This window comes from Suricata suricatta, chromosome X (assembly GCF_006229205.1).
Source record: "Suricata suricatta isolate VVHF042 chromosome X, meerkat_22Aug2017_6uvM2_HiC, whole genome shotgun sequence".
Taxonomy (NCBI): Eukaryota; Metazoa; Chordata; class Mammalia; order Carnivora; family Herpestidae; genus Suricata; species Suricata suricatta.
The window spans coordinates 67,785,755-67,807,306 of NC_043717.1; the positions used below are offsets into that span (position 1 = coordinate 67,785,755).

Below are 21,552 nucleotides of genomic sequence, written 5' to 3' on the forward strand. Positions count from 1 at the left end.
GTAATAGCATATTGCTTACATGTCAAGCAGAAGAATGCAATGATAACCAACTTTATGAGACACTGAAATTGAGGGATTTTCTAATCTGATGTGTAAACATTTACAACAAAAGTTTGCTGACTAAGATACTTCATATTACAATTTACAAAGAAAACTTGATCAAAACAGCTGAGGAGCTTTCTGGGTATCATGCTCATCCCCAATTTGGGCTTGGATATTGATTATACATAGGATTTATTATTATCATTACCTTTTTTGCCTACTTCCATGAATATTCTAGGCCTTAATGTATTGATTTTAGCAGCAATCATATCTTGAAGCATCAGTATATTTGGACATTGAAACGAAGAGTGAATCTTTTGTCGTTAGGGACTCATAAGTTTCAAGGAACACTAAGATTCCGAATCAAAGTCAGTGAAGATCAAATTATCATCTGTCACCAGTTTGTCGAAGAGGAACCACCTCCTCAAGTTTCCATTGTGCATTTTCCTAAATCATTGCAAAACAATTTAGATAGTTGAAATCCAGGAAATCAATAGTAGGGGTATCCTAGCCAATTCCTACAGAAATACCCATCACTAGTTTTTCCTGATGTCCAATAAATAAGTGAAACACAATTAGCTATCATGTGTCCATGATAACATTTATTTTGTTCAGACTAGTTACTGAAAATGGATCTTACTAATCCTTCAAGTCATAAAGTTTTCTGGGTAATTAGAAACAACCATTTATTCATTTTTGGTCACTTAGTGGTAGAAAAATAGGTGCCATAATGCTAATTTAGTAGAAACATTCTTACTAATCTACCGAGTTGAATTGTCTCTGGGTGCAATGTAGTGTGGGTTTTCTTATTTCTTTTAAGAGCCCCAGTCTTCTACTGATTCACTGTGACTGCTAACAGCCCAGAGCTGGGTGGATGGCAGAAATAAAAAGCATTCTGATAGGAGAAAAGACATTTTGCTTATGTCATTAGGTGAATGATTCCTTAATAGGGGAGAGCCAAAACATCATATCAAACTTTTAAATTACCTTTTCTTAAAACTAAACATTAATAACCCCCATAATAAAAATGGTGATAAAGAGCCCCTGTTGATTAAGTCAACCTAAAATGGAGTTCAAGTTTTTGCAGTTATTTCCAACAGAACAATGCAAGCTAATGACAATATATCTTTCAATTAGAATACAATTTCAATTACAATTAGCATAGTTCCAAGATTTTCTTCCCCAAATGGCTAGCATAGATAAAGTAATGAAAGATTCATTCATTAAGAGGAAAATCCTTTTCTTGACAAGCAAAAACAGTAAAGCACAAATTTCTATTCACACTGGATAAGACTGTTTCAAATAACAGTAAGAATGTACATAGTGTTATATAGGGATTGGGTTCTTGTTTTTATGTTCATTGTTTTATTATTTATGCTTATTATGTTTTGTCATTAATTCTTCAATAAATTTTTTATTTAAAAAATAACCCTACTTTAGAAATCTTCTTTGAAAGTGAGAGGGAAGGGAAAATACCACCAAAAGCCTGGGAGAGAGTAACACTTAGAATCAATATCAATTGGGGTCAAGTTGTGTAACTTGTCAACCACCTCTGCTGTTAGGCCTTGCTTCAGTCATTGCATTTTTCCAAGAAAGGATCCCAGGATTGTGACCTCATGAAGATCAGTGACATCGAAGTTGAATCCAATCCAAAAAGAATGCCAGGGAGTCAGAGCTGAATGCGCATGTTACTGTCCTTATGTGGCTGCTCGTACCTGACCAGACCAAGTAAGTTGTTGGAGATTCAGAGGAGAGACTAAATGCAGATTACCATCCTCATTCCTGTAATTCAGAAATTTTCTTTGTTGAAGTAGAATTGAACCTTCCTAGGATCCAGACTGGAGTATTGGTGACAGCATTTACTCAGGCTCTTTGCCAAAGTCTGAGGACCACATAAGAAGACTCCCACCACGGACCTGCAGGAATGGAACAATAGGGCAAGAATACAGCAAAAGCTGGTATGTTCGTGAGGAAGGAGAAACTGCCTCCACTAGGCCACTACTGCTTCCAACAAACTTGCGTAAAGATTCGGTTGTTGATTGCCTCACTTTCTTCATGGTAGTTTTCTTACCTTTTCTGCTTGAAAGCCCCAAATGTGCTCACAGCCTTCTGTCACTCTCAGCACGCAGCCTTGCCTATTCTGTGGAGAACAGATAGGAGATCTGGTGCAGGGTAGAGGTTCAGTGCTAGACCCTGCAGCCCAGCTATCTGGGTTGAAATAACAGCTTTGATGGGGCACATGGGTGGCTCAGTCAGTTAAGCATCTGACTTTGATTTCGGCTCAGATCATGATCTTGTGGTTTGTGAGATCTAGCCCCACATCGGACTCTGTGCTCACAGCATAGAGCCTGCTTGAGATTCTCTCCTCTCTCTGCCCCTTCCCCACTTGTCCTCTCACTCAAAATAAGTAAATAAACTTAAAAAAAAATAAGTATAAATAACAACTCTGGCACTTATCCCTGCTGTGTGACTTTAGGCAAGTTTCTTTAACCTCTGTTTCAGTTTTCTCCCCTATAAAACGGGGATAAAAATAGTACCCATCTCACAAGGTTGTTTGGGGGCTTATTTAAACAAAAGACATTTGTAAAGCAATTAGAAAAATGTCTGGCACATAGCAAGTGCATATGTGATAGCTGCCATTAGAGCCATCCGTTGTGCATTTATCCCCACTTCAAAATTTCTCACACTGAAGAGGTGGTCAGCCTTCTCACCAAATAATCTAACTATGCTCTGCGTCTCACCCTCTCCTTCCTTCTCTTATACTTTCCTCTCCACTCCTTTTGATTTCACTGAGATATAATTCACATGTCATAACATTCACACTTTTAAAGTGTATAGTTAGTGCTTTTTAGTATAGCCACAAAGTTGTGCAACTATCACCACTATCTAATCTGAGAACATTTTCATCATCCCCCCCCCCCCAAAAACCCACACACAGTAGCAGTCACTCCTCATTTCCTCCCAACCACCTCCTTCCAGCCCTAGACCATCAAATCTACATTTTATCTCCAGTTTTTCCTGTTCTGAACATTTTATATAAATGGAATAATACAGTATGTGGCCTTTTGGGTCTGATTCTTGCACTGAACATGCTGTTTAAAAAGTTTTTTTTTAATGTTTTTTTACTTATTTTTGAGAGACAGAGACAGCGCGAGCAGGGCAGGGTCAGAGAGAGAGGGAGACGCAGAATCCAAGGCAGGCTCCAGGCTCTGAGCTGTCAGCACAGAGCCCAACACGGGGCTCGAACCCACAAACCGTGAGATCATGACCTGAGCCGAAGCCGGATGCTTAACCGACTGAACAACCCAGGTGCCCCAACATGCTGTTTTAATGGGTCCAGGGGGAGAGAACATATACAGCCGCTAGGCGCTGGGAGAGAAATCCTTCCCTCTCAGTGGGCTTGTTCTCCCTTGGGCTCCGAGGCTTGGTGACCTCAGGCGGAGCCAGGGAAAAGCTGGCTCCCCAGTCTCCTTACTCAATCCTGGCTAGAAAGCCGCCCACCTGCGGGAAGTCATCTCATTTCATTTCATTTCATCTGGGGCAACAGCATTAAAGTACACAGACTAGGATTTGGAAAAGTGGCGGAGTTTAGGGGGAAAAAAAACAATTTGGCCTGCCCCTGGCACAGGGAGATCGGACTTTAAAAAAAGTGGTTTGCAATACGTGGGCTGAGAAGGGCTTGGGGCACCGCCATTCTTCTGCCACTAACCCCAAAGGCTGGGCCTCAGAGAGAATCACCTGAGACCCAACCTACCTATGCCAAACCACGCCCATCAGCACTGGAGAGCTGCTTTAAAAAAAATTTTTTTTTAATTTTCTTTTCTCTTTTTTTCCTTCATTTTGCCTCCTCCCCCCACCCCCCGGAGTCTGGGAAAGACCAACATGTATACACTGCTGTGATTAGATCAATTCTGAACATCCAGATAAATTTTTCCTTATCTCATTCTTATCTCTCCCTTTCGCAGGTTTTACGCTCTCAGACTGTCCTTTGTCATTTCTGTCCCCCCTTCTTTTTCTCTTTTCTTTTCCTTTCTTTTCTCTTCTTTTCTTTTCTTTTTTCCTTTCCCATTTTGGTTTGCTTATTTATTTGATTTGTCTCTGCGGTTGCATGCTTTTCTTCCCTGTGTGTTTGTCTGTTGTTCTTTTCAGGACTATCTCAAGAAACAAGCCAAAGTACACCTGGTGGAGATTCCCAAATACCACTGAGCATGGAAATAAAATAATCAAAGTCACAAGAGAAACGGAGAGACACCATTAAAGGAACACTTCCTGAAATGACAGACCCTGGACAGTCAATGAGCCTCCTGTAATATAGCAATATTAACAGGTGCACAGTGCATAACGACCTTTTAAAACTGACAAGAGACAGAATAGCCAAAATGATGAAATGAAAGAACTCTCCTCAAAAGAAATTCCAGGCAGAAATCACAGCCACAGAACTGCTCAAAACAGACATAAACAACATAACTCAACAAGAATTTAGAAAAACTGTCATAAAATTAATCACTGGGCTTGAAAAAAACCATCAGAGAAGCTATTGATACACAGACTAGGGACCTTCAGCATAGCTGTGACAAGTTAAAAAAAAAAAAGCTATAAATGAGGTGCATAATAAAATGGAGGTGGCCACTGCACAGATTGAAGAGGCAGAGAGGAGAATAGGTGAATTAAAAGACACGGTTATAGGGACGCCTGAGTGGCTCAGTAGGATAAGTGTCTGGCTTCGGCTCAGGTCATGATCTCACAGTTCGTGGGTCCGACCTTCGCATCAGGATCTGTGCTGACAGCTAGCTCAGAGCCTGGAGCCTGCTTCAGATTCTGTCTGTCTGTCTGTCTGTCTGTCTCTCTCTCTCTCTCTGACCCTCCCCTGCTCATGCTGTCTCTCTCTGTCTCTCAAAAATAAATAAAAAACAAAAAAATTATTAAAAAAAAAGAAGACACAATTATAGCAAAAGATGAAGCTGAGAAAAAGAGAGAAAAATTGATACAGGAGCAGGAAAGGAAAATTCGAGACCTGAGTGATACAATCAAACGGAACAATATCCGTATCGTAGGGGTTCCTGAAGAGGAAGAAAGAGAAAAAAGGTCATGAAGGGGTGGTTCATCAAATTATAGCAGACAACTTCCCAAATCTGGGGAAGGAAAAAAAACACGGGAATTCAAGAGGCACATAGAACTCCCCTAAGATGTTTCTTGAATCAACCTTCAGCATGACATAGCATAGTGACACTGACAAAATATAAAGAGAAAGAGAATTCTGAATAAAAGGGCCCTAACATACAAAGGGAAGCCTATCAGAGTAATTACAGTGCAATCTACTGAAACTTGGCAGGCCAGAAAGGAATGGCAGGAAATCTTCAATGTGATGAACAGGAAAAATATGCAGCCAAGAATCCTTTATCCAGCGAGCCTGTCATTCAAAATAGGAGAGGGGCGCCTGGGTGGCTCAGTCAGTTAAGCGTCTGGCTTCCGGCTTCTGCTCAGGTAATGATCTCATGGTTCATGGGTTTGGGCCCTGCATCACGCTCTGTGCTGGCGGCTAGCTCAGAAGCTGGAGCCTGTTTCAGATTCTGTGTCTCCCTCTCTCTCTCTCTGACCCTCCCCTGCTCTCACTGTCTCTCTCTGTCTCACAAAAATAAATTTAAAAACATTAAAAAAAAACTAGAAGGAGAGATAAAGGTGTTCCCACATAAACAAAAATTGGGAGAATTCACCAACATCAAACCAGCCCTACAAGAAATCCTAAGAGAGATTCTATGAGGGAAATGTAGGAAAGAATATAAGGTACAAGAGATATCACTAAAAACATGAACTCTATAGGAACACAATGAATCTAAACCCACATTTTTCAATAATAACACTGAATGTAAATGGACTGAATGCTCCAACCAAACCACACAGGGTAGCAGAATGGGTAAAAAAACAAGATACATCTATTTTCTGTCTACAAGAGACCCATCTTAGACCTGAAGACACCTACAGATTGAAAGTAACGGGATGGAGAAATATCTATCATGTGACTGGAAGTCAAAAGAAAGCTGGAGTAGCCACACTTATTTAGGAAAAACTGGACTTTAAAGTAAATGCAGTAACAAAAGATGAAGAAGGACATTATATAATAATTACAGAGTCTCTCCATCAGGAAAAACTAACAATTATAAACATCTATGTGCTGATTTCGAGAGCACCCAAATACATAAAACAACTAATCACTAACAGAAACAATTTTATTGATAAGAATGTGCTAATTGCAGGGGACTTTAATACTCCACTGACAGAAATGGATAGGTCAACCAGACAGAAAATCACTAAAGAAACAATGGATCTGAATGACACATTGGAACAGAGGGAACTGATAGATATATTTGTAACTCTGCATCAGGAAGCTAGGGAATACACGTTCTTGAGTGCACATGGCACATTCTCCAAGATAGATCACATAGTGGGTCATAAAACAGCCCGCCATAAATACAAAGAAACTGCGATCATACCATGCACACTTTCAGATCACCGTGCTATGAAACTTGAAATCAATCACAGGAAAAAGTCTGGAAAACTTCCAAAAGTGTGGAGGCTAAAAACCATCCTACTAAAAAATGAATGAGCCAATCAGGCAATTAGAGAAGAAATTTAAAAATATATGGGAACAAATGAAAATTAAAATACAACAATCCAAACTCTCTAGGACACAGCAAAGGCAGTCCTAAGAGGAAATTTTATTGCAATCCAGGCCTATTTCACCAAACCAGAAAAAGCCCAAACTCAAAATCTAACAGTGCACCTAAGGAAACTAGGAAGGGAGCAGCAAGAGCACCCCAAACCTAGCAGAAAAGGAGAATTAATAAAGATCAGGGCTGAAATAAATAATATAGAATCCAAAAAAACAATTGAAGATATCAGTGAAACCAAGAGTTGGTTTTTTTGAAAAAAGAAACAAAATTGATAAACCTCTAGCCAGGTTCCTCAGAAAGAAAAGATAAAATACCCAGATAGACAAAATCATGAATGAAAAAGGTTCTATTACAAACAATCCCTTAGAAATACAAGCAATCACCAGAGATTACGATGAAAAATTATATGCCAACAAACTGGACAACCTAGAAGAAATGGATAATTCCTATTCACATATGCACTATAAAAATTCAAACGGGAATAGATAAAAAATCTGAACAGACCCATAACCAGTGAAGAAATCGAATCAGTTATCAAAAATCTCCCAAAGAATAAAAGCCCAGGGCTGGAGAGATTTCCAGGGGAATTCTACCAGACATTTAAAGCAGAATTAACACCCATCCATCTCAAGCTATTCCAAAAAATAGAAATAGAAGGAAAACTTTCAAACTCTTTCTATGAAGCCAGCATCACCTTGATACCTAAACCAGACAGAGACCCAATAAGAAAAGTGAACTACTGGCCAATTTCCTTAATGAATACAGATGGAAAAATACTCAACAAGATACTAGCAAACTGAATTTAACAACATATACAAAGAATTATTCACCATGATCAAGTGGAATTCATTTCTGGGTTACAGGGCTGGTTCAATATTCGCAGGTCCATCAATGTGATACATCCCATTAACAAAAGAAAAGATAAAAACCATATGATCCTGTCGATATATGCAGAAAAAGTATTTGACAAAATACAGCACCCTTTCTTAATAGAAACCCTTGAGAAAGTCGGGTTAGAAGGAACTTACTTAAACATTATAAAAGCAATTAATGAAAAGCACACAGCTAATATCGTCCTCAATGGGGAATAACTGAGATCAGAAACATGACAGGGGTGTCCACTTTCATCACTATTGTTTAACATAGTGCTGGAATTCCTAGCATCAGTAATCAGACAATAAAAGGAAATAAAAGGCATCAGAATCATCAAAGAAGAAATCAAACTTTCACTTTTTTCAGGTGACATGATACTCTACATGGAAAACCCGATCAACTCCACCAGAAGCCTTTTAGAACTGATCCAGGAATTCAGCAAAGTCGCAGGGTACAAAATCAATGTGCAAAAATAGATTGCATTTTTATACACCAATAATGAAGCAACAGAATGATAAATCAAGAAACTGATCCCATTCACAATTGCACGTAAAACCATAATACCTAGGAATAAACCTAACCAAAGATGTAAAAGACCTGTATGATGAAAACTATAGAAAGCTTATGAAAGAAAGTGAAGAAGACACAAAGAAATGGAAAAACATTCTGTGCTCACAGATCGGAAGAATAAACATTGTGAAAATGTCATTATTACCTAAAGCAATCTACACATTCAATGCAATCCCAATAAAAACTGCACCAGCATTCTTCTCAAAGCTAGAACTAACTATCCTAAAATTCATATGGAACCACAAAAAAAACCCTGAATAGCCAAAGTAATATTGAAGAAGAAAAACCAAAATGGGAGGCATCACAATCCCAGACTTTTGCCTCTACTACAAATCTGTCATCATCAAGACAGTATGGTATTGGCACAAAAACAGACACATGGACCAATGGAATAGAATAGAGAGACCAAAACTGGACCACAAGTGTATGGCCAATTAATCTTTGACAAAGCAGGAAAGAGTATCAAATGGAAAAAAGACAGCCTCTTTAGCAGGTGGTGCTGGGAGAACTGGACAGCAACATGTAGAGGAATGAAACTAGACCACTTTCTTACACCGTACACAAAAATAAACTCAAAATGGATAAAGGACCTGAATGTGAGACAGGAAACAATCAAAACCCTCGAGAAGAAAGCAGGAAATAGCCTCCTTGACCTCAATCGCAGCAATTTCCTACTAGACACATCCCTAAAGGCAAAGGAATGAAGAACAAAAATGAATTATTGGGACCGCATCAAGATAAAAGGCTTCTGCACTACAAATGACACAGTAAAAAAAAAAAAAAAACCTAATAGGCACCCGATAGAATGGGAAATGTTAGTAGCAAATGACATATTGGATAAAGGGCTAGTTTCCAAAATCTACAAGGAACTCACCAAACTCCACCCCTGAAAAATGGGTGATGAAATGGGCAGAAGACATGAATAGACACTTCTCCAAAGAAGACATCCAGATGCCAAGAGGCACATGAGACGATTCTCAGTGTCACTCATCATCTGGGAAACACAAATCAAAACCACACCAAGATACCACCTCACACATGTCAGAGTGGCTAAAATGAACAAATCAAGAGACTATAGATGCTGGCAAAGATGTGGAGAGACGGGTACCCTTCTACACTGTTGGTGGGAATGTAAACTGGTGCAGTCGCTCTGAAAAACAGTGTGGAGGTTCCTCAAAAAACTATCAATAGAACTCCCCTATGTCCAAGCAATAGCACTGCTAGGGATTTACCCAAGGGACACAGGAGTGCTGATGCATAAGGGCATATGAACCCCAATGTTCATAGCAGCACTGTCAACAATAGACAAATCATGGAAAGAGCCTCAATGTCCATCACCTGATGAATGGATCAAAAATATGTGGTATCCATACACAATGGAATACTACATAGCAATGAGAAAGAATGAAATGTGGCCATTCATAGCAAAGTGGGTGGACCCTCAAGGGAGTCATGCTAAGGGAAATAAGTCAGGCAGAGAAGGATAGATAACATATGTTTTCACTCATAGGTCTATCAGGAGAAACCTAACAAGCGACCATGGGAAGGGGAAGAAGGGGAAAAGACAGTTAGGCAGAGGGAGGGGGCAAATCATGAGAGACCCTTGAATACTAAAAACAAACTGAGAGCTGACGAGGGAGGAGGAAAGTGGGTGGGGGGTAATGGTCATGGAGGGGTACACTTGTGGGGATGAGAACTGGGTGTTATACGGAAACCAACTTGGCAATTAACTCTTAATAAAAAATAATAATAAAGGGCACTCATGTCCTAGCATTTTCCAGTACTTCACTTCTTTTTGTTTGTTTGTTTTACAGCTGAATAATATTCCATTATGTGGATATACCATATGTTGTTTCCATTCATCTATTGATGGATACTTGGGTTGTTTCCACTTTTTAGCTATTCTACATGCATTCATGTACAAGGTTTTGTGTGAATAGCAAAGGCTATTTTCCATTCTGGTTGGGCATATACTTAGGGGTGAAATTGTTGAGTCATGTGGTAACTCTATGTTTAACATTTTGAGTAAATGCCAGAGTTTTTCCCAAAGTGCTGCACCATTTCACATTCCCACAAAAAAAGGTGAGAGAAACTCTCCTACAATTTTTCTACTCCCTCATCAACTCTTATTGCCCATCTTTTATGATGACTATCCTAGCCCTCTCCCCATTTTTTAAAGTTTTTTAAAAATTTATTTATTTAGACAGAGAGAGAGAGAGAGAGAGAGAGAGAGAGAGAGAGAGAGGGAGCGAGCAAGCTTGAGCAGGTGGGACAGAGAGAGAGAGAATCCCAAGCAAGCTACATGCTGTTTTCACAGAGCCCAATGCAGGGTTTGATCCCATAAACAATGAGATCGTGACTTGAGCTGAAATCAAAAGTCGGACACTTAACCTACTGAGCCAACCAGGTGCCCATCCCCATTTTTGTGTATTTATTTTATTCCTATGTACTGGTTTCTGTTCTGTCTATAAATATGCTTAGGTCATCTTTAAGTTAAATAAGCATTTCCTGGACCCTGCCACACCTCCACTTCTTTAATATTTCCTTCCTTGGCTTCTGTGACACCACTTCTCCACATTCTTCTACTTCCCTGGCTCATTTTCCTCCCTTCCCACCCAATGTAAGCATTTCTTAATACTTTTGTCCACCACCGCTCTCTCCTGGGAATGTCATCCATTCTCACAACATCAACTATGGTCAGCTCAACACTATAATTAACATAATCTCTTGTTTAAATGCTGCTTTCCTGTTTATAGAGCATTTTTCATATAGGTATATGTTTAATGTTTATAACAATTCTGCAAGTGAGAAGAGAAGGCATTTACTCATATAATCCCCATTTTATAGGTAAGAAGTCTGAAGATCAGAGGATTTTCTAGCTCAAGATCCCAGGAATAGAAATGTCAGAACTAACATTAAGACCCAGGGTCATCTGAATCCAAGGGACTATGCATTCTCACTATTGCCTTCATGAAGCCTGCCCTGATCACCCTATGTGGGCACACACTTTCCTTCCCTTGATATCTCTGTACCTGTTTCGTGGAGTGCGCTATTCTGCTTTGGGTTGACTGTATGCATCTCTTATTAAAACGTATGCTCCTTGAGGGCAAGAACCATATTCTATTTCTCTTTCAACCTCCAAACCTTCTAGAATAATGAGTGCTGAGCTCATAGAGGTAATCAATAATGTTTGTGAAATTAAATTGATCCCTAGCTGCCAACTTGTTCCAGGAATTTATCCAAATGATCAGCTTAGTCTCTTTCCCATTGGAATTTGGCTGGTTTCATGGCACCAGGTTTTCCTATATGCTCTAGCATGTCTCAAAACTCTTTCAGAAAGACCAAGGTTAGGTCACCAGTTAACTAGATAATACACACTACACCTTTCTTACTTTAAGTAGGGATTGTTAAGGTCAAAAACAACGTGTTTGAATTCTTCCAGTTTCCCATTTTATTCTATAATACTAATCGGAACTGAGTTGCCTTATTTTAATGGGCACTTGCAGGAGCAGCAAACATCTTCTCATCAATTACAAGGTCATAACCCTTATTTGGCTAAAACCCTAGATGAATCTTTTTCAGTTTTAAGCAAGAATCTGAGAATGATGCAAATAGTTTCTGCGCCGAGCCAAGAATGCTCAACATGTTATAATATCTTTCCTAAACTCTAACTGCAAACTCAACTCAGAGGAAAATACACTTACTTGGGGTGGGCATTAGCTATTGTAGAAAATTCATTGTCCCACATGGGTCTCCCAAATGAGGTCTTCTGTTTCAGACCTGTCAGGATGTCAGTGGCCTTGTCAAAGTTTAATGTGGCATGACCAGCCTGGAGTCAAAGAAATAAAAGTTAGAAGAAGCAGATCCTGATAGCTGACTCTTTCTTCAGCCACTTTTAAACTTAGGGGTCAGGGTGAGGGCAGGTAAGAAATCATAAGAAATAATTATTTCCAGTCAGCATTCATGACCTTGTCTAACATTTATCTTGTGTCTAACATGGAATTAGTGTGTTGTTTGAACTCACAATGTTGGTGTCCCATCCAGTGAGAAAGAGATGGTAGTTTAGAAAATCCACTTTGCCTAATTCCTCCATCTCATGTTCCAGAGAAGCCAATAGGTCACTGAACCAGGCAAAAGCACCTGTCTCCCTGCAGATCCAGTAGAAATAGATCTGGAATTAGCAAGAGAGAACATAGCCTTACTAAGTGCCTTCATGATGTACATCTAAGTGCCTTCATGATGTACACTGTGGTGGCATGATTATGCACATATACTGTGTATTTGTTGATCAAATCTAAGAGTGACCTGAAAAATTACTTCGACAGAGCAGCAGACATTAGGCAGCATGAATATCCAGAGCTCTTACAATTTCCCTTAAGGAAAAAGACTTCCAAAATCATTTTTGGTTCAAGGTGATTTTAAACTCCATATTGAAAATGAAGACCCTCTTCTTCCGATGAGTCTGTAGAAGTGGATACCTTGTCAGAGAGAAATGATCACTCACTCTCATAGCTCCAGGGATGGTTACTCTCTTATCAATTATAAAGGGTTTAACCCGTGAAAGCAATAGACCTGTCCAGACCAGACCAGATGCAAAGTGGTATAAGGGAGTTACCGTTTGTGTTTTAAGGTTGTGATCTGCATGCCAAAACTTGTACCAGATAGATTTTAAGATGGAAGCAAAGGGGGTGACCCCAATTCCTGCTCCGACCAACACAGCCACTTCATACTGGAAAACATCTTCACTGACAGTGCCAAAGGGACCATCCACCTCAATCCTAGCAGAAGACAGAAGACAATAGGCAAGTGAAGTCTCACTTACACCTCCAACCTGAAACATCCTCCCAGAGACATAGCTGTTCCCATGGCTCATTTAGTGCCTGTTTATTTTAATCATATTATATTGTACCAGACTTAAGTTTCAACAAGGAATTGCTTTCTATTTTCTGCTTGTCTGTGTCTTCATTTGGGTCTCTACTGGTCTCAGGGACCTACCTGGGCATTGGTGAATGCTTTTGCTCAAAAGCCCTTATGAGACTTTCTGTCCAGTCTCCCACTGCTCTGATATGGATGGAGAAGAAGTCTTCCTCTGGAGCAGAGGTCAGAGTAAAGGGATGCCACTCCAAGTATGAGATTGAGGGACAGTTAACAAAAATATATTGTCCCACTTCCATGCTGAAGCCACGCTTGCTCATCTGCAATTCCAAAACATTGGATGGGTGCTTCACAACCTATGAATGGAGCACAGAGGCCAGAGGAAGTAAATTCTTCTTTAAAATTTTTTTAAATATTTTTATTTATTACTGATACAGAAACAAAACATGAATGGAGGCGAGGCAGAGAGAGAGGGAGACACAGAATCCGAAGCAGGCTCTAGGCTCTGAGCGGTCAGCACAGAGCCCAATGCGGGGCTCCAACCCACGAACCGGGAGATCATGACCTGAGTCGAAGTTGGTCACTTAACCAACTGAGCACCCAGGCGCCCCTAGAGAAAGTAAATTCAAATGGTGAAGGGGGCAGGCAGATGAAATAAAAGAGTAAAGCCGGAGGGCAGGTCTTGGTGGGGAACTGCTAGTGGAAATCCTTTCTAAAGGTGGCAGCAATGGGGTGCCTGGGTAGGTCGTTAGTTAAGCATTTAACTTCTGCTCAGGTCATGATCTCGCAGTTCAGGAGTTAAAGCCCCAAGTCAAGCTCCACGCTGGTGGCTCAGAGCCTGGAGCCCGCTTCAAAGTCTGTTTCCTTTTCTCTCTCTGCCCCTCCCCCGTTCGCACTCTGTCTCTCTCACTCTCAAAAATAAATAAACATTAAAAAAATTAAAGATTGCAGCAGTTACTTTGTCCAGACAGTGGTTGCGCTATGGAAGTGCAACTCAGCATTATCACATTGCCTGATTCTTCACTACAAGGTATTTATCCAAAGGATACAAAAATGCTGATTCAAAGGGGCACATGCACCCCATGTTTCTAGCAGCATTATCAACAACAATGGCCAAATTATAGAAAGAGCCAAAATGTCCATTGACTGCTGAATGGACAAAGAAGCTGGAATACTGCTCAGATATCAAAAAGAATGAAATCTTTTCATTTACAACAATTTGAGTGGAACTGGAACATATTATGCTAAGAAAAATAAGTGAGTCAGAGAAAGACAAAAATCAGATGACTTCACTCATATGTGGAATTTAAGAAACACAACAGATGAACATAGGGGAAGGAAAGGAAAAATAAGATAAAAACAGAGAGGGAGACAAACCATAAGAGACTCTTAATTACAGAGAACAATGTGAAGGTTGCTGGAGGTGATACATGTGGTGGAGGATGGGCTAAGTGGGTGATGGGCATTAAGGAAGACACTTGTGATGAGTGATGAGCACTGGGTATCATATGTAAATGATGCATCACTGAGTTCTACTCCTGAAACCTATACTGTGCTGTGTATTAACTAACATGAATTTAAATAAACATATTTTATAAATAAATAAACAAATAAATATCAGGTTGTCTGATTCTTCGGAAGAAGATAGAAATACCATTTTTCGTTTACTGTAAAAGCCTCCATCCAGATTTTTAAATGTTAGCAACCAATTAAACTTTCTAAACAATCAGCGTGTGGGCCAACCAAAATATGTCTGTGGGCTACATCTGGCTCAGGCCACCTGTTTGCAACCTCTGACATAGACCCATCCTGATGATTTCTGCCAAACCATTTTTCCCATAATTTTGTCCAACACTGGAAGAACTAAAATACATTGCCCCCCAGTTCTTTTTTATTCCTTTCAGGGTGACAACATGGCAATTTATTCCTATAATCAGGAAGAATAAGACTCTTATCACAGCTAGGGGAAAGTATATATTCATTACCTTGGTAATCACAACCTTCTGCTTTGAGCGATAAAATCGGAGAATCCTTTCAAAGATATAAAGAATGCCTGTTGCAAGGATCCACTTCCAAGACTGCACAGAAAAAGAATAAAAAATGAGGTTACACATTAATATATTGTTTAGGATTTATTTGTGCAGCAGTTCATTTTTTCATTCAGTAATATTTATTCAGTTTTCTGATGTGTATCATTATTAACCCACTAATTTCACCAAACCTTGAGGATGGAAATGGAACAGAATAAGTTAAAATGGTTTTGTTTGCTAATCTGCTACTCATAAAGCACATCATTTCCTGAAGTTTTACAGGTCTATATGTGTGTGTGTATATATATATATGTATATATGTATGTATATGTATATATATGTATATATGTATGTATATGTACATATGTATACACATACAAATAAATATACATATAATGATACAAATACATATCTTAAATTATATATACATTTTAATTTTAAGACTCTAAGGTAGTCCTCCAGGACAATTTGTCCAATCTGAAAACTCCAAAAGAGGAAGTAGATGCAACATAGAAGCAGATGATAAAAAACAAAACAACTAACAAAAAAGGGAAAGTGACTGACACTATTGGTAACAGTATATAAAACTCGGTATTTATCCATCACCTCTTTTTTCAGGTGTTCAAAATACCCAACATAGTAATATACTTTTTATCTTATCTAAAATTTTTAAAGTAGCCTTTCTATCCCAGAGATCTTCTCAAAGGTAGCAGGTTGCTTCCATATGTACATGAGCTACTAAAAATGTATTTCCTAGCAATGCTCAGTCAGGTCCTTACTTGAACAATTCCTTCAGTATGATACATCAGAACTACGTGGAATGATGTCTTATGCTGTTGCAAGCAAACAACTTCCTTAGATATCTTTAGGGAGGAAAGGGGCGGAGATGGGGCAGGTGAACTTGAAAGTGGATATTATACAAGTTGATACTATTCCTTATTTGGAAAAGATACCCATGTGTTCAAAGAAAATACACAAAAAAATATTTTTAAAAAATGGTTGATAACAATATGGGGAAAATTAAACTCAGAAGTAATAAGAAAAATGAATATTAAACCAAAATAGCATTTTATATTTTTAATGTTTATTTATTTTTGAGAGAGAGAAAGAGAGCACGTGAGTGGGGGAGAGACAGAATGATAAAGGGAGTCACAGAATTCGAAGCAGATTCCAGGCTCTGAGCTGTCAGGCTCGAACTTACAAACCGTGAGTTCATGACCAGAGCTGAAGTTGGACACTTAACCCACTGAGCCACCCAGGCACTCCAAACCAAAATAGCATTTTAGAGAACCTGGGTGGCTCAGTCAGTTGAACCTTTGACTCTTGATGTCAGCTCAGGTCATGATCCCAGGGTTGTGGTAATGAGCCCCCATGCTGAGCATGCAGCCTTCTTAAGGTTCTCTCTCAATCTCTCCCTCTCTCTCTTCCCTGCTCACATGTGCTCTCTCTATATAAAATTTAAAATTAGCATTTTTGCCTCTAATATTGGGTAAAACAACTTTAAACAATAATGCCCACCATTAACTGGGATGTAGGGAAATGGGCACATTCACATCTGCAGCTAATGGAGGACAAACAAGTAGTATCTTCCCAGAGAGCAATGTGGCAATACATCCCAACAACCTTGAAAACATTACTTCTCTTTGAGCCAGAAATTTCACATTTAGGAAATGGAGCATAAAGATATAATTAAGGTATAATAAAGTATACGAGCATAGTAATGGCCATATTATTTACTAAGAAAAAAAATGACAAAAATGGTATACCACACAGATTTCTTTTGCCAATACCAAACTTTCTCTCTTCTTTAATTTTTATTTACTTTTTTGTATTGAGATATAACTCACATTTGTCATTATATTACTTTCAGTTGTACACCATAATGATTCAATATTTGTATATACTGCAAAATTATCACAAAAGGTCTAGTTAATACCCATCATCATACATCGTTGCAAAATATTTTTTCTTGTCCTGAGAAGTTTTAACATCTACTCTCCTAGCAACTTTCAAATATGTGATACAGTATTATCAACTGTAGTCACCATGCTGTACATGACATACCCCTGACTGGAAGTTGGTACCTTTTGACCATCTTCACCCATTTTGCCCATTTTCCCATCCCCTGCCTCTGGCACTCACCAATCTGTTCTCTGTATCTGTGAGCTAGGTTTATTAAAGTATGATTCCACATATAAGTGAGATCATAAAGTTTTGGCTTTTTCTGTCTGACTTATTTTACTTTGCATAATGCCCTCAAAGTCATTCAAAATGATCATGTAAAAATTTTGACAAAAATGGTATACCATACAGCTTTTTAAAAACAAATGCTTCACTAGATCACTTTCTTATGCCATACACACCCAAAAATACTCAAAATGGATGAAGGGCCTATATGTGAGACAGGAAACTATCAAAACCCTAGAGAATAAAGCAGGAAACAACCTCCTTGACCTCAACTGCAATAATTTCTTACTTGACACATCCCCAAAAGCAAGGGAATCAAGAGCAAAAATGAACTATTGGGACCTCATCAAGATAAAAAGCTTCTGTACTGCAATGGAAACAATTAACAAAACTAATAGGCAACCAACGGAATGGGAAAAGATAGTTGCAAATGACATATTAGATACTAACCGTATCCAAAATCTACAGGGAACTCACCCAACTCCACACCGAAGAACCAAATGATCCAGTGAAGAAATGGGCAGGAGACATGAATAGACATTCTCCAAAGAGGACATCCAGATGGCCAATAGACACATGAAACAATGCTCAGCGTCATTCATCATCAGGGAAATACAAATCAAAACCACTCTGAGATACCACCTCACACCAGTCAGAGTGGCTAAAATGAACAAATCAAGAGACTATGGATGCTGGTGAGGATGTGGAGAAACAGACACCCTCCCACACCGTTGGTGGGAATGTAAACTGGTGCAGCTGCCCTGGAAAACAGCATGGAAGTTCCTCAAAAAACTATCCATAGAACTCCCTTATGACCCAGCAATAGCACTGCTAGGGATTTACCCAACGGATACAGAAGTGCTGATGCATAGGGGCTCATGTACCCCAATGTTCATAGCGGCACTTTCAACAATAGCCACATCATGGAAAGAGCCTAAATGTCCATCACCTGATGAATGGATCAAGAAGATGTGGTATATATACACAATGGAGCACTACATGGCAATGAGAAAGAATGAAATCTGGCCATTTGTAGCAAAGTGGATGGACCTCGAGGGTGTCATGCTAAGTGAAATAAGTCAGGCAGAGAAGGACAGATACCATATGTTTTCACTCATATGTGGAACAGAAGAAACTTAACAGAAGGCCATGGGGGAGGGGAAGAGGAGAAATAGTTAAAAAAAGGGAGGGAGGCAAATCATGAGAGATTCCTGAATACTGAGAACAAACTAAGGGCTGATGGGGGAGGGGGAGAGAAGAAGGGGGTTGATGGGCATGGAGGGAGGCACTTGTTGGGATGAACACTGGGTGTTATATGGAAACCAACTTGACAATAAACTATGAAAAACAAAAGCAAAAAATAAATAAATAAAAACAATGTTTCAGTGAAACAGCAGAAAGAGAAATCAAGAAAGCAACATCACTTACTATTATTGCACAAAAAATAATAAAATACCTAGGAATAAAGTTAACCAAAGATATGAGAGAGCCATACTCTGAAAACAATAAAGCACTGATGAAAGAAATTGAAGACACAAAGAAATGGAAAGACATTCCATGTTCATGGATTGGAAGACAAATACTGTCAATATGTCCATACTACCCAAAGCAATCTACAGATTTAATGCGATCCTTATCAAAATGCCAACAACATTTTTCACAGAACTAGAACAAACAATCTTAAAATTGGTATGGATCCACAAAAGACCCTGAATAGCCAAAGCAGTCTTGAAAACGAAGAACAAAACTGGAGGCATCACAATTCCAGACTTTAAGTTATATTACAAATCTGTAGTGAGCAAAACAGTATGCCACCAGCACAAAACTGGACACATAGATCTGGAGCGCCTGGATGGCTCAGTCAGTTAAGTGTCTGACTTTGGCTCAGGTCATGATCTCACGGTTTGTGGATTTGAGCCCTGCATTTGGGCTCTGTGCTGACAGCTCAGAGCCTGGAGCCTGATTCAAATTTTCTGTCTCCCTCTCTCTCTGCCCCTCCCCTGCTCACACTCTTTTTCTCTCTCTCTCTCAAAAATAGATACATTTAAAAAAATAATTTAAAAATATAGTCACATAGATCAATGGAACAGAATTTAAAAAAAAAACCAGAAACGAACCCACAACTGTATCATCAATTAATCTTCAACAAAGCAGGAAAGTATATCTAATGGGAAAAAGACAGTCTCTTCAACAAATAGTGTTGGGAAAATTGGACAGCAACATGCAAAGAATGATACTGGACCACTTTCTCATCCATACACAAAAATAAACTCAAAATGGATTAAACACCTAGATGTGAGACCTGAAACTATAAAAATTCTAGAAGAGAAAACAGGCAGTGATTTCTATGACATTGGCTGTAACAATATTTCTGTATCTTTTTTAAGTTTATTTGTTTTATAGAAAGAGAGAGAGAGAGCATGAGTGAGGGAGGGGCAGAGAGAGAGAAGACAGTGAAGCCCAAGCAGACTCCATACTGTCAGCACAGAGCCCGAAAGCAGGGCTCAACCTCACAAACAGTGAGATCATGACCTAAGCTAAAATCAAGAGTTGGTTGCTTAACTGACTGAGTCACCCAGGCACTCTGCAACATTATCTAGATATGTCTTCTGTGGCAAGGGAAATAAAAGCAAAAATAGACTGCTGGGACCACATCAAATTAAATGCTTCTGCAACTGAAAGAAACTATCAAAACTAAAAGGCAACCGATGGAATGTGAGAAGATATTTGCAAATGACATATCCAATAAAGAGCTAGTATCCAAAATATATTAAGAACTTACAAAACTCAACACCCAAAAAACAAATAATCCAATTTAAAAAATGTGCAGAAGACATGAATAGACATTTTTCTAAAGAAGACACACAGATGGTAAACAGACACATGAAAAGATGCTCAAGGTCACTCATCATTAGGGAAATGTAAATGAAAATTACAATGAGATATCACCTTACACCAGTCAGAATGGCTAAAATTAACAACAGGTGTTGGCAAGGATACAGAAAAAGGGGAACCCTCTTGCACTGTTGGTGGGAATGCAAACTGGTGCAGCCACTCTGGGAAACAGTATGAAGGTTCCTCAAAAAGTGAAAAATAGAACTACCCTATGATCTAGTGGCAATGGCACTACTAGGTATTTACCCAAAGAATACAAAAATACTGACTCGAAGGGAAACATGCAACTGGATATTTATAGCAGCATTATCTACAATATATGGAAACAGTCCAAATGTCCATTGACGAATAAATAAAGAAGTGGTGTATATATACAATAGAATATTACTTAGCCATAAAAAAGAATGAAACCTTGCCATTTGCAATGACATGGATGGAGCTAGAGAGTATTGTGCTAAGTGAAATAAGTCAGTCAGAGAGAGACAAATCTCATTCACATGTGGACTTTAAGAAACAAAAAAAAGACCATAGGGAAAAGAAAAGAGAGAGGGGCAAACCAAGAAACAGAGTCTTAACTATAAAGAACAAACTGACGGTTACCAGAGGAGAGGTGGGTGGATGATGGGAATAAAGGACTATATTTGTTGTGATGATCATCAGGTGTTGTATGGAGGTGTTGAATCACTATACTGTATACTTAAAATTAATATTACACTGCATGTTAATTATGCTGGAATTTATATAAAAACTAAAAATATATATAATAGATTTTAACATATCTTTATTCAAATTTATTATAATTTCTCTTTTGGCTTCAAGGTCTTTTATTTTTTTATACAATTTATTTTTTAACATATGCAATTATTTTCCATCATTTACAATACAGTAGTTACAATGATACTCCAAACAGAAAAGCAAAGTAAAAAATCAAAACCCCCACTTCTATTTCATGTAACTAGACTTATACAGAAATTAGAAGGTTAGGTACCAACTAGTTAATCACCTAATTTCACAGCTATCTGAAGTGGCAATTGTAATATAGCAGCTTATCTAAGATACATTCAAGATACATGATATAATTTATTACTTGCCCATAAGCTAAAACAGCCTGCTTAATACCTTTCCTTAAATTCCACCTCTGTACTACAGTACACTTGAGGTCCATGCAAAAAAGTAGCTACTTTTTATATAGAAAATGGATGATTAAGCCTTTGGTGCTGTAAAAGCAACTTCAATTAAACATAACCACCCCCACCACCATAAAAAGAAGAGGAAAAAAAAAGTAAAGAAAATAATAAGGAAAAACCCAAGACACACTCCCTAGGGGGGAAAAAAACCAGCATGCAATTTCTGTCCTTGACAGAATGTATTAAATAAGCAAACACACCAACAAACAAAACAAGTACTAC

At 38.7% G+C, this 21,552-nt stretch overlaps 1 protein-coding gene across 9 annotated transcripts in view; it reads right to left on the reverse strand.

Annotated features, from left to right (window-relative positions):
* Positions 1–624: 624 nt before the first annotated feature.
* Positions 625–21,552, reverse strand: part of NOX1 (NADPH oxidase 1) — a 42,743-nt gene continuing 21,815 nt past the window's right edge. For 8 of the 9 annotated variants that reach the window (XM_029929747.1, XM_029929740.1, XM_029929742.1 and 5 more), the window contains 6 exons: positions 15,017–15,109; positions 13,152–13,387; positions 12,772–12,934; positions 12,181–12,327; positions 11,861–11,985; positions 625–1,958 (listed from right to left, as the gene is read on the reverse strand). In XM_029929747.1, coding sequence (XP_029785607.1) covers positions 1,832–1,958; positions 11,861–11,985; positions 12,181–12,327; positions 12,772–12,934; positions 13,152–13,387; positions 15,017–15,109 — 891 coding nt within the window. In that variant the 3' untranslated portion in view covers positions 625–1,831. Of the gene's footprint in view, positions 1,959–2,113; positions 2,183–11,860; positions 11,986–12,180; positions 12,328–12,771; positions 12,935–13,151; positions 13,388–15,016; positions 15,110–21,552 lie in introns of all 9 variants that reach the window. The other variant, XM_029929746.1, reaches the window with a different exon arrangement.